The sequence below is a fragment of the Antennarius striatus genome, chromosome 14, assembly GCF_040054535.1.
Source record: "Antennarius striatus isolate MH-2024 chromosome 14, ASM4005453v1, whole genome shotgun sequence".
NCBI lineage: Eukaryota > Metazoa > Chordata > Actinopteri > Lophiiformes > Antennariidae > Antennarius > Antennarius striatus.
The window spans coordinates 11,701,360-11,715,647 of record NC_090789.1 but is presented as its reverse complement, the minus strand read 5'-3'; the positions used below and the strand labels follow the sequence as shown (position 1 = coordinate 11,715,647).

Genomic DNA, 14,288 nt, shown 5'->3' with positions numbered 1-14,288 from the left:
TCATTATATCCTAATTATTCCACAAGAACAAATTCAAGCAATAAGAATCAATATCAATTTTTATTTATTTTTTTATTTTGAGGGAAGGGAGGGGGAAAGACAGTCTGGGTAGAACATACAGTACATATGCCTCAGAAATAATTAGAATTGACTAACATTTTCAGGGATGTTTTGCTGCATTTTTAACTATACACTGTAGTTTCTTTTGACATTGTAATTTTTAATGATATACTGTATTTTCTTTTGACTGTAATTTTTCACAAGCAACATAAATGCAATGTAGATTACAGATAATTCTGCAGAAACAAAGAAGCAATGTCTTCTATCAATGGCTTTTTTTTTGCCGGTCACAGGCTTCCATCACATTTTGTGTGAAGCAGATTACCATTCATTTGCAGTCAGCACACACCAGTGACACGGCAGGCTGTTGCTGACCTGCAGCTGATCCCTCCATTTCTTGAACAGACCTTAAACTTCAAGGACCTGTTAGCTCTCCTGCGCTTACACCACCCAGTAAACATTTGTGCTCAGCATTTTATTTAGAATGCCATTTCCTTTTAAGTTTAATTCTGTACCCTAGAGCTAGCCCACAGGGTCCTACCCATGTAAGAAACCTGCTTGAAATGCTGTTGTTCATTCAACACACTGCTTTGTTGTTGTTCTATATATATATATTTATTTATTTATGTATTTTTTTTTTGAGGGGGGGGGGGGGGGGGGTTTCAACATCAGTGTTAACCAGAGAACACACAAGAAGGAGCTCATATTTTGAAGCGATGAGAGTCAGGCAGTGCTTTGTTTTAGTTTGTCAATTTTAAAACCAGAAGCAGTGGTTGGCTGATTAAAATTTTTAATATTGTAGTTAAGCAGTACATTAAATCATCCTGTACTTTTTAATGTTTTAAATATTAGATTTGGAAAGACAAGATTGTTTTATTTTAGTAGTTATTTATTTCTTTTATTTTCGGGAATGAAGCCAACTAATTTTATAATTTCTTAATTCATGTTTCATTTAGTATATGTTCAGATCAACCTGGACACCTTTCTTCATGAAAGCTTTCCAGGACAATATGACCATATGGTAGGTTTTTCCTCTTTGGAATTTCTCTATGAATAGAGAATTTTAATTCATTTTTGATTTATTGGTGGATAGCCCCTCCAGAGGCAGCATCTAAATTTTAAGCGTGGATGAACACCCCTCCTTTGTACCCCCCCCCACACACACAAACATACACATACACACACAGACACACACACACACACACACACACACACACACACACACACACACACACACACACACACACACACACACACACACACACACACACAAAAACTATTCCAACAGAATTACATACAAACATACAGTACATACATTACTAACACAGCAAAAGGAAAACTTTCGGCCCCTGACTTCAGATATGCTAAACACAAGATGCAACAAGAACCACTGAAGTCACAGACTGCAACATCCCACGACACCTCTGAGCTCAAAATTTTGTCCTGACCTACTTGCATAGGTCAAAGATCAAAGCTAGTGCTCTGACCTAGTGTCATCGATCAACGCACTAGGTCAGGCCAAGGTTGGGGTTGACAACTCTGTCTTGTACCTCCTCCACTGCATACTCTCCTACCTGGACGCCGGCTGTGCCGTCAGAGTGCTCTTCTTTGACTTTTCAAGTGCCTTCAACACCATCCAGCCCCGGCTCCTGCAGGATTAACTGACCTCTAACTCCATGGCTGTGGACCCCTACCTCGTGAGCTGGATTACGGACTACCTAACGGACAGACCCCAGTACGTCCGTATGGGGACTGTTTGTCTTCTATGGTGACCAGCAGCACGGGGGCGCCACAGGGGACCGTTCTCTCCCCCATTCTCTTCACCCTCTACACATCAGACTTCAAGCACAACTCGGATACTTGCCACATACAGAAGTACTCCGATGACACTGCGATAGTGGCATGTATCTGGCAGGGTGATGAGGGGGGGTACAGGGCATTGGTGGCTGACTTCGTGGAGTGGTGCCAAAAGAACCAGCTCCAGCTCAACGTCTCCAAGACAAAGGAGATGGTGCTGGATTTCCGGCGGGCACCTCCCTCTCCACAGCCAGTGATCATCAATGGCAGTGAGGTGGAGGTGGTAGAAAACTATAAGTACCTGGGACTGCAGCTAGACAGCAGACTGGACTGGTCACTCAACTCCAACTGTGTGTACAAGAAGGGGCAGAGCAGGATGTACTTCCTGAGGAGGCTGGCCTCCTTCAACATCTGTCCTAAGCTCCTTCTCATGTTCTATCAGTCCGTAGTCTCCAGTGTGCTGTCATACGCCATTGTGTGTTGGGGTGGGGTGGGGGGCAAGAAAAGAGATATGGACCGTCAGAACAGACTCATCCGCAGAGCGGGCTCAGTGGTTGGGCTGAGCCTGGACTCTGTGGATACCCTTCTGGAGAGCAGGACCATGTCTAAAGTTAAGGCTATCATGAACAACACCAGCCACCCCCTACACACCACCTTCTCCCAGCAGAGAAGCACCTTCTGCGGCAGACTGCTGTCACACAGCGCCTCCACAGAGAGGCTGAGGTCCTCCTTCGTGCCCCATGCCATCAGGGGGTGCAATGAGTCTCTCAGGAGGAGCGGGGGGGAGGTTGCGAGGTCAGCACGCAGTTGAATGGATTTAATTTAATTTAATTTTATACTGTTTATATTTTTTAATTTTATACTATTTATATTTTAATTTTATACTGTTTATATTTTTATTTAATACTGTTATATTTTTTTTATTTGATACTGTTTATATTTTAATTTTATAGTGTTTATATTTTAGTTATAGTTTAGTATATAAGTCCTGTTAGTGCTGCATGTGTAGTGTATGTCTTGCGGTATGTCCTGTGATGTCAGTGTTTCTTTTTCTCCTGGTGTTTATCCAGTATTATTTGTTATGTAATGCCTGAGCAGTGGATATATACAATTTCCTCCGGGATTAATAAAGTATGTATGTATGTATGTATGTATGTATGTATGTATGTATGTATGTATGTATGTATGTATGTATGTATGTATGTATGTATCTATCTATCTATCTATCTATCTATCTATCTATCTATCTATCTATCTATCTATCTATCTATCTATCTATCTATCTATCTATCTATCTATCTATCTATCTACTAGCTTTGATCTATGGTCTTACACTGGCCTTCTCCCTCGTCCTTCTCTTATCCGGTTCCTTAGTATACGAAAGCTTAAATTTCACCTTGACCTAGGTCATCATTTCATTTTCATCCCCTTTGCCGTCCAAGTAATGTGCTTTTTGTTTCATCTTTCTATCTGCAACGGTTGTGAAGATATTTGGTGGACATACGAACAAACGGATAGAGGGATGGGCGGACGGACAGATGGACGGATGGACAGACGGATGAACGAACACATGAACGCTGACAATTGCAATACGTCACAGCTTTGAAGCGGGATATAATGACCTAAATGATACAAAAGATCAGAGCAATGATAAATGGAAAGAGGTACCTGTTTTTAAATAAAGTGGGAGATCATTTCAATCAGGCAGGGCTTTGTTTTTAAATGACCTGTGACCACTTTCATTAAAATCCTTGTAACAGAAAAGAAGGGATATTGCAAGTATCTGAGAGGATATGAGGAGCTGAAAGGAACCAAGAAATCTTGTACATAATGAGGACAGTAAAAGTAAACATAGTTAAAAAGATACTGAAACCAATTAAATTGCCTTTTAAATTTGGACAGCAGCCAGCTGAGTGATTCATATAGGTAGTAGTGATGTGATCTATAGGGTCAATTCAAAATAAATCTTTATAGGGAGTTAATCGTGACATTGACAGTCTCAGGGATCTGATGCTTTGACAATAGAAAGAAGCAATTATATATCAATATTTTGCATTTTCGTAATGAAATATAAAGCACTTAATTGACAAATACACTGAATTGAGACAGGAAAACTATTTTTTGAGAAGAAATCTTAAACTGTTATGCACAAGGAGAGGCCCCAAAAGCAAAACAGAGGCCGTAGTAAGGTGAAACAACAATCTTTGTTGCTAACAAAACTATAAATTTGGATTGGGTGAGTCTAGAAAAACCAACCTGTAAAGCATATTGGATTACAAAATGCTGGATTGAGAAGACTATTAAGCTTTGTTATCAAACTTGAAGATGTACAAAATTAAACTATTGTTTATGCCCACATTTGGTTGAAAATTGGCAAACAGAACGGTTGAGTCCTTGTCATTGCTGTTATATGATAGAGATCATTTACCAGAGGTTGATTACAATCAAGATCACTCTTATTCATGTTAAAAATATTTTTCAAGTTTTCAAAGTTATAATTCAGCTAACACAGTTAAGTATTAACGTTGCTGGACCATAAGCAGTGGAATATTATAAATAATTGCCATTGACAAATGTTTTTTTCATATTGTCAGAGGCTTCTGGATGATGACAAAAATAGGAAAGAGACGGAAATCTCAAATACTGGAAGGTTCAGTGTAATATGCTTAGTCCAGTATCTACTATCTGTACTACATGTAGTTAAAAGAGTAGCTGCATTACATAATTTTCAAGGAGAAAAAAGAATCTAGCTGCTGTGGTCTGCTAGGTGAAACGCCAGCACTGTGTGTGGTCACCTGTGGTCTGTAGTAACCACACCCAGTTGTTACAGAGCTATGGTCTCACTGCTGTACACTAGGTAGCAGCAAAGGAAAGCTTATCAGACATCCTTTAACTGTGAAACTCAACCAAGAGTTCAGAGTTGAACATTGATCACTAATGAAACAACAAACAATGGAACACATTCAAATCTCACGCACAGATTTCACCCTGAGTCAGAACTACAACAGGAAGGCTTTAAGGTCACTCATTTCAAAGCAGGCTCTGTGAGATTCTTATCCACAAACATCTCACCAATAATAATAAGTTTAGATCTACAGTACGTCTTCTATATTTCCGCTGATCTATATTTTTGTGAGACAGCTCTTTGAAGGAAACTGAAGCTGAAGCCACTGCATGGCTGAGTGATAATACGTCCTCTGATACTGAAAATGTTAGGTTGTTTGTTTTGCTTAAGTTTATAGCGGCCTTCATAAAGTTTCCAGAGTTTTTGAGCCCATTTTCTCAATCCAAATTTACATAAATTCAACTTAAATTACATGAGTTTTCATTAGAGATTAATAAGAAAATATAATATTTTTTAAATGCCCAGTTGGCCATTCTGAACACAGCACTGGAATATCATGACCTGAAAGACAGATAAACACTCATATTTCTCAACATATTGGAAATGCTCTGATTTACTTTTTGATCTCTACCAACTATTATACTAACTTTTTCGCTGCTAAATAATTTCACTAATGATTTTTTGCGGGGCCCTTCTGCCACTTACATAACCTTTATCAGCTAATGGCTGATGAAAACAGCTTCCCTGCAGGATGATGGGGACAGTTTGCAAGTAAATAAAAAACCGAGAGAAGCTTAAGCGGTGTCTAGAACAGCTTGGCAGCATTGTCGATATTTACTGATGACATATCTTGTCAATAACAGACAGCTTACATGCCAGTGTGAATGTACTGGTTTCTGGTGCAAATTAGATGGCTTTCTAAGCGTTTAACACAACACATGCTTGAGTGGGTAGAAAGCAAAACAATACAAGTCCACATCTTAGAGCACAAACAAAAATTATGTACAGTACACAAAAGATAATGTCCTAATTTTTAGGTGGTTATTAAGTAATAAAAATGCCAAATCATGTTTTGACTATGATTTTGGTGTTGAATAGAGTTACTGGCGGTGGTAGAGGTATAATTAACTTTACACCCAGAGCTGAATATTCAAGAGCAGTGTCATTCATTCATATTGTCATTTCTGGGCTGTAAATTTCCAGAAATGCATATAAAATCTTTTTAAATGACTTTTGAAAATGAAAATAAAATAGTGGATGAACCCCAGTAATAGACCAATGGGGTGATTTTCAAAAGTCAGTATGTGACTCAGCAGCTTGCGATCTAAAGATAAAGTTCAATTAAACTAAAAGCTTCACTGGCTCTCCCGTGATGCCTTTCCAGTCCATCCTCTAAACTCTTATACATCACTGGAAACTGACGATTTGGCCGATCCACTTGCCATAATCTTTCAGACCAAATAAGATTAATTGAGTTGACACATTTTTGTGGCATAGATCTACTATATACCCTTTTAAAAAAAAAATTTTTGGCTGTGCTTGCTGATTCTTGAGGGGTTTCTTGTTTCATCATTCAGTAAACAATAATGAAACCTGTGACTAATTTTTGATTTCTGCTCTTTTCACAGGCTATGGTCATGCAGCTCCTGGTACTGATGCAGGGAAGGCCTTTTGCATGTTTTATGCTGTCCTTGGAATCCCTTTGACTCTTGTGATGTTTCAAAGTCTCGGAGAGAGAATGAACACTTTTGTCAAGTACCTCCTAAAACGAATAAAAAAGTGCTGCGGCATGAACATCACTGATGTGTCCATGGAGAACATGGTAACTGTGGGATTCTTCTCCTGTGTTGGAACGCTGTGCATTGGAGCTGCTGCCTTTTCCCATTATGAGGACTGGAGCTTCTTCCAGTCATATTATTACTGCTTCATCACATTAACAACTATAGGCTTTGGGGACTTTGTGGCCCTTCAAAAGAACCGGGCCCTTCAGAAGAGGCCCCTATATGTGGCCTTTAGCTTCATGTACATCCTGGTAGGCCTGACAGTCATTGGGGCCTTCCTCAACTTGGTGGTGCTGCGCTTCCTGACTATGAACAGCGAGGACGAACGCCGGGACGCTGAAGAACGGGCTTCGCTAGCTGGCAACCGGAACAGCATGATCATTCATATCCAGGACGAATCGCTGCCGCGGGGCCGGCGGCGACGGGGGCCGTACCAAGCTGAGGTGACTGATTTGCAGTCAGTGTGCTCCTGTATGCACTACCACTCGCATGACTTCAGCAGCTCTGGGGGAGGGATGGGAGGCCTGGGCTGTGCCTTCTCCCATCAGAACTCATTCAGCTCCCAGCTGAATCCGAATCAGTACTTTCACTCGATTTCCTACAGGATCGAGGAAATCTCGCCCAGCACCTTGAAAAACAGCTTCTTCCCTTCACCTCTCAGCTCGGTGTCTCCAGGCCTTCACAGCTTCACAGACAATCACCAGCTCATGAGAAGAAGGAAATCCATCTAACCCTGACATACAGGACAAATGAGTTTCCATGTTTTATACACAAGGTCAAACATTTCCAATGCTGCTCCTTACCAAATCTTATTTCAGCACATTTTCCTCTTTTTAGTGGTATGTATTATAAAAAGTATTCTTAAGAACTGATGGAAATTACACATAACAGCGAGTGTGGACACAATGAAATACAAAGCATGAAGCATGGATGTCTATTTTTTCAGGAGATTGCCCCATTTACACAAACTATAAGACAGTCCTTATTTCATATTTACAGTACAAAATTGATATATTAACTTTGATTATGTAAGAAATGATGCACACCTGGGGAAATGCTATTTTTCAAAAAGGGAGTATGCTCGTTTCACCTTGAAATAAAAAAACAAAACAAAAACTTTTACCACTCTGTAAAATTCCATTGCCTCACTGCAAACAGAGATTTTAAAATGACTTGAAGCATCAGGTATTGTTTTCTATAAGCAATCATATATTTCAATGGTTTCACAACACATCAAGCCAAACAACTGTTACTGATTTAAGCATGTGCATTAGATGTCATTTAATGAGTGTACCATTGTGAAGTGACACTTGTCTTTTTGTAGAACATCTGTATGAAGGGCATTCATGTTCAATTAGGAGGATAATGCTGGTGTTAGTTATTTGCGGAATCCGATCTGGCCAAAAAAGCTTTAACATCACCCACAGCCTTTTTCACAATGAAATTTCAAGTTAACACAAAGGAAAGTACAATAACCCCTCCAGGTTAAACCTTTGGCAGTTTACTTTAACATTTTAACACACATTTAACACACATTTCAAGTTGTTTTTAAATATTGAGCAATCATATACATAGAAGTCAACATAATGTCACAGCGGTTCACACAGTCACAGAGTGTAATCAATACAATTTGTACACATGGAAACATGTATATTTTTTTCCATACTCTTTGTATGTGTTTCAGGCCCTCCTACTGAATGTAACACTACATTTTTAAACCAACCTGGAATCAACAGCGCTACAGACATAATCAACAGGATCAGATTTGTGTCTATAGGGATACATAAACTTGACATTTTTAACCTGTGACTAAGCTGAAGAGGCAATTACTTCCTATACAGTCACCTTCATAGATCAGAATGCAATGACTGGAACATAAGCGTCTTTCAGTGATTTAACATTCTGTTGGGAGAGAGATTTTAAAAAGAAAGGTTGAGACTGGTGCAGACGCTGAGGGATCCTGACTTTAGTTTCCTCACATGAATTAAACTACAAAAGCTGTTGATCCTATAATTCCAATGATGCAACTCATCGGCATCAATCATTAGGTGCCTACTCCCTCTTAAGTACCATTTGTTTGTAAAGATCAGAAGTTTAAAACTTAAACTTAATCATTCTTCATGAGGTTACAATGATATAATCATTTCTTTCAAACATATCACTTCATAATAAAGAGATAATATAACTTTATTCACAGGCTGCTGGATGTGACATAGTGAAACTCAGTGAGTTGGCAAGGGAACTGTATCTGCGGACCTTCTTAAAGAAATCAAAAGATTCACTGACATAAATTGAGAAATATAACATGAAACAACACATCCAGAAGATGAGACGGTGGATATTTCCTTTAAGGACAAAATAACAACTAAATTTCTCCTTTTCAATTTATAAGCAGAGATAATTTTAATCTAAGGATATGCTGTGCAGTCCTTTGTAGTTCATTGTGCGTGGCTGCAGCAGCTGACCCTTTAGATGAACCCTCCTCATATCTAGCCAACAGTGAGAGTAGACCTGTTTGTTTTGATGAAAAAGCATGCTGACCTAAAATGATATCTCTTGAAGTTTAGACACACTTTTATAACCATTATGGAACCTGTTACATGCATCAACATGAAAACAAGAAGAAATAGGAGTTAATTTGAGGGGACACTTAAGGACTAAAAGAATGAAAATGTAATAAGATCATTATGATCCTAAAAGTCTCTCTCAAGTGTTGGACAAATGAAATGGATGAGAATGACTTTTTATGTTTGAGAAATCTGACAAGTGCTTGAACTTTGAGTAATGAGCCTGGAAAAAAATGTCAAATTAACTTTATTCATCTTAAGTGCAAATTGTCTGTAGAAAGATACATGACAGGAGCTGTTTCTTTTCCAGTTTCTCAAAGTGTAACTATCTCTGAAGTGCATCAGCTCAATGATGCAAGGTGCACAACAAATATAGTGTAAATGTCACTGAGATGCATCATCTCAATAAGGCCTGGCCTGTGCCTGACCCAGATATCTACACCAATAGTCAGATTTCATTGCAGACAACATTTTTCACAATCATCAAACACCTAAATCTAGCAGGATTAAAAAGTAAAATATTTACGAATGATTTCTAAGCTTTAAATATGCTTTAAGTACAGGTATTATTTGTAACAACTGTAGCAAATGGTTTTTAAAATTTCTCAGCTTTGGGATCTATTATAGTCCCCTTCGCAAGTTTTATCCCTCAAAAAAACAACAAAAAGCTGTCAGTATTTAGTGAAAACAATAATTCTTACTCCAAATTTCTGAACTTGGCTATCTAGAAATGTTACATCAGAATTCTTTGCCTGCTGTTAGTGACAAGGCTTCCATTATTTTCCTGGGTAGGTGAGCACGTTTCTCAAGATAAATACTACTGTTTTTTTTTGTTTGTTTCGTTTACTTTTTTTTTTTTTTTTGGCAGTGTGTCACATGCCTCAGATTCTGATCATTTGTCAAAAGCCTAGTAAGGCTTGGAGTCCGAGATAAACCCTAAAGTAGTGTTTCATTATTGGAACTATACAGCTTGTCTAACTTTCCTGTACAATATGTTTATAACAACCTTTGGAATAAGAAGGCCTTTAAATGGCTGAGATGCATATGTATTTTTATACATCAGCGTACGTGCCTTGGCGAAACAGCAGTCAGTGTTTTTGCTGAAGTGGGTACAGTCAAACAAGTGGTCGTGGATCTGTTTGTGCTTTAGCAAACTTACTGGAAGATTTTGCAAGTGTGGCTAAGAAGAGAGCAAACAGACCCTAACCTTAACCCCAACAACAGTGAATCAAGACATAATCATTGTACAGTAGCTTCCAAGATAATTCCAGTGTATAGCAACTGGGGTTGTCTTTTTTTCTGCATGTTGTGATCATTGTTAATTCTGATGAATGCTAGTTGAGACTCTGGAATGACAAACACAGCTAGACGAGTTCTAATGCTGTAGACCTCTTTTAAAGCTGCATTAATCTATTGTTTTGCTCTTTTATTGGCATCGTAACCACGGAACACTTCACTTAATGTACTTAATCTCATGTTGTATACTTCCATTTTAAATTCCATTTAGAGTTGTGTGTCCGGAGACACGATGTCTCAACCGAAACCACCCGCTCTCAGCTCCATTCTGGTCTCCACCAACTCCTTAGAAAAACATCTTATCACACTAGTTTCTTTGCTATGATCAGTTAGCTTGTAATGATGTCTGCCTGCTCCATAGGAGCTGGACAGTTAGCACACCAAGGGTTTACTGTCACAAAAGGATGCCTGCAACAAGTTAGGAAATAATTCTTATTGGGCTTGTTTCTACATTTGTTTGTGTAAAATGATTGAATGATGCAGCTTTACAAATTTACATCTTCGCAAGGAACAAATAGAGCAAATGCTGATTTGAAAACAAGGACGGAAGTAGAATCTTTAGTGGACAAACATATTGTTTGTTATAGTGTTTTCATAGATATTATCTTTGTTCTTTGAACAAATCCTCAGGTTAGCTTTTGTCTGTTGAGAAGAGGAAGCAATGGAAAAGGACTGAACTGACTCAAATGTTAGTTTTAGACGCCAGATTCTTGTTATCACAGCATATCCTATGCTGTGATAACAACTGATAATGAATTCCAGTCATATTGCAATTTTTTTTTAAGTCTTTGAAGGTAATATCTGGCTATTTATTTGTTACTTAACTGTCTTTGCTTTAATTTGGTGAGAGAAGCTTGAAGTGTTTGATATCACAGGAGAAGAATATAAAAAAGTTTGAGTTTGGCCTCTTCGCCCCTTTGCACTGGCTAGAGGCATTTGATGACAGTTAGGAAGAATGAGGCCTGACATACTAGAATCTTGAGACCCCAGTGCAGCTAGACCCAATACTTTCACCTCATTCTCAGCTCTCAGCTGTTGTCAATATATTGTTATCATGTTAATTGAAAATGATGACCAACAGTGCAAAAAAGTAGACTTGAGTTTTAATGTGCTGGAATCATCCATGTTTCATTCTGATAGGGTTAAGGGAATATCAACATAAAATTAGGGTTGCTGGCTGATCAGTGTCGTCTGCCTTCCATTCAGTTTAAACTTTTCCAAGCAAAATTTTGTGGAATGTATCAGCCATAAAGGATCGTTATTATTATTTTTTTTTTGACAGCCGCACACAAAGATTAGCTCATTTGATTTTCATGAGCTACTAGTAAGATTGTTTTTCATATCATCCCCACACAAACACACACTACACAGATGTGTCTGCCATCATGCTACATAGCCTATTGATGATCCTTGACTGAATGTTACTCAATAACACAGATGGCACAGAGAGACAACAGATAAACTGTGTGAAGTTGTTTTTTTCTCTTGGTTCCCTGCCAAATGGTATCAAATGGCACAAAGGTGAATCTAATCCCGATGCCTCCTGGCCGTCGGTTGTTTTATAAGCATTTCCTATGTAGCCGTGCTTGGCTTCACTGCATGTGGCAGTATGCGCAGGCCATCTCTTTGTCAATTGTGCTATGTTTCTTTTGACAGAGACACAACTTGCACTACATTCTGTGTGATACAATATAATATAAAGGCTGTGTTCCATAACTACTTGTTAAAACTTGTTTGCAATAGGTTCTTCTGTAGGTCTGATGAACAAAAAATACCATGTACCATAATCCTTACAGGAGATTATTTTCCATTTCATTTGCATCCATGTGGTATGATGATTTTCTGTCTCAATTTTAAACTGATGTCAGTAAAGAACACTCCTATAAGGGTTCCCTAACTTTTCAACACAGAGGAGATTGTTTAAAATCCAGAGTAAAATAAATATTTTACATTTTTTTTCTTTCTTTGGTGAGTGTGGGTGCATGATTTAGTGTGGGTGACTCACTGGGTTTCCATGGCCTGGGTGAAGTCATAACACACAAATAAAAATGATGAGCCTCCTTCTGAAATCATCTGTCTTCTTCATGCCGGCTACCATCTTCAGCTCACAAGTTTTGCCTTTCAAATTCTAAGTGTATTTTGGGTATATTTTCAGCTAAGTTAAAGAAAAATGTTTTCTGCATACTTAAAGCTAGATAGCTTGACATAAGCACCAGAAAAGCGGATCAACAGAGCAACCGATGAAAATCATTTATACAGTATATCAAAGCAGAGTTCAAGAACTCAATGGGCCATATAAAAGCAAACAGAAACTAAGTCATATTGGAGAATTTCATTGACAAAAATTCTATTTTATATTCTATTTTATATAGTTTAAAGGTTTATAGTCATGGTTAGATAAGTATGATTTTCAACCCATTTTGAACCAAGACTACTTGCTGATGAATACAAACACTCGGAACTAAGTGCTTTCCAAGAGGTAGATAATCGTAATTTCAAAGGGAAGTTAACCCTCTCTACAGCCCTTAAATATGACATAAATACACCATTAACTTTGAAAATAAAGCATATAATATGCAGTATTATGCATTTAATTAAGAAGGTGTTATTTAGTGAGCTATAGAGGACTTGTTGTTTTCTTTAATTGCAGTTTTGGTTAGAAACCTCGCTGCTGGTTGTACCTTTATAATAATCAGTAAAAAGTGTGCAGCTTACAAATCTTATCAATGTATAAAATTAATTTTGAATTGAAATCAACATTAAAGCAATAAATCATCATCATGAATTTAAGATCAGATTTATATCACACTGCAAGTGAAATATTTAAAAATTTGGCTACAGAAAGTTAGTTGTCTAAAATCAAAGAAATGATGCATTTCTTGGGTGCAACGTATACTGCACACATTGGGAACTTGGCATTTAAAACACATTCCAGAACAACCTTGTGTCATAGAATGCAGGAATCACAAATTCTGCCAGAATTTGGCTCACAAAGTATCTTTGCTGTCCAGATGCCGTATTCTTCTCTGCAAATCGTCCACGTAGTGCAGCTGGATGTTCAGTAGGTGGGAGAATGAGCAGCAACATCCCTTTTTATCACTTCCCACACTGCAGTAATTATACTGTAAGCTGTGAACGTCAACGCAGAGGACGACACAATAAGAACAGTGGCAGAGAGGCATTAAAGCCATTTCTTAGAGTCAAGCCTGTAATTTTGCATCTTAAATGAAAATGTAAGTGCAGCTGAATTGTTCTGCAGGGGGGCCATCTTCATAACAACGATATGATGGAGCTTTGCAATAAGCAGGTGCCGACACAATTCTTTTTCTGGTGCCCTGAATAAAAGACCAAGACAATAGAGGACAGGAGATTTTCAGCAATGATTGAGTCTGATGAAAAATGGATCTGCTGTCGGAGGCACAACTGCCAACAAATACAAGCCCCATCTATCGGAGGAATACTTTGAAGCTGCCTGTCTCTAAATATGATGAATGACGCTGACAATGGAATGACGGGATAAAATTTAAAACAATCAGCTGTCTGAAAATCATTAAGATATTTCTGCAGGCAATACAAATTACATCAGGGTCTTGTCTGGTGTGTCTGAAGATATTTATTCTCTCAACTCTTACCTAAGCCTGGACTTGGGCACAATTTAACAAAAGTTTAACAGGAGTGGCAAAAATAAAATAAAAAACAAAACAAAACTATTCTAATTGAGATTCTTTTTTTCTTTTTTTTAAAATTCAGTTTGAAGGTTAAGAAATCTTTCCATAGCATTTGTCATTGTTGTAACTTGTTTGTTAAAGCGCTTTGAAATGTCTACTGATGTGATTAAGCGCTATATAAAAATAAAGGTTGATTGACTGATTGATTGATTTGTGATTAGATTTGATTTCAGATATTTAAAACAACCAAAAAAGAAAATACATTTCTAGTATT

General features: G+C 38.0%; 1 protein-coding gene across 1 annotated transcript in view; it reads left to right on the top strand.

The window, feature by feature from the left end:
• The window catches only part of kcnk9 (potassium channel, subfamily K, member 9), a 36,069-nt gene extending 28,855 nt beyond the window's left edge, over positions 1-7,214 (top strand). The window contains exon 2 of the mRNA XM_068333549.1: positions 6,331-7,214. Within this exon, the coding sequence (XP_068189650.1) occupies positions 6,331-7,214 (884 nt within the window). The remainder of the gene's footprint in view (positions 1-6,330) is intronic.
• The last annotated feature ends 7,074 nt before the right edge of the window (positions 7,215-14,288 follow it).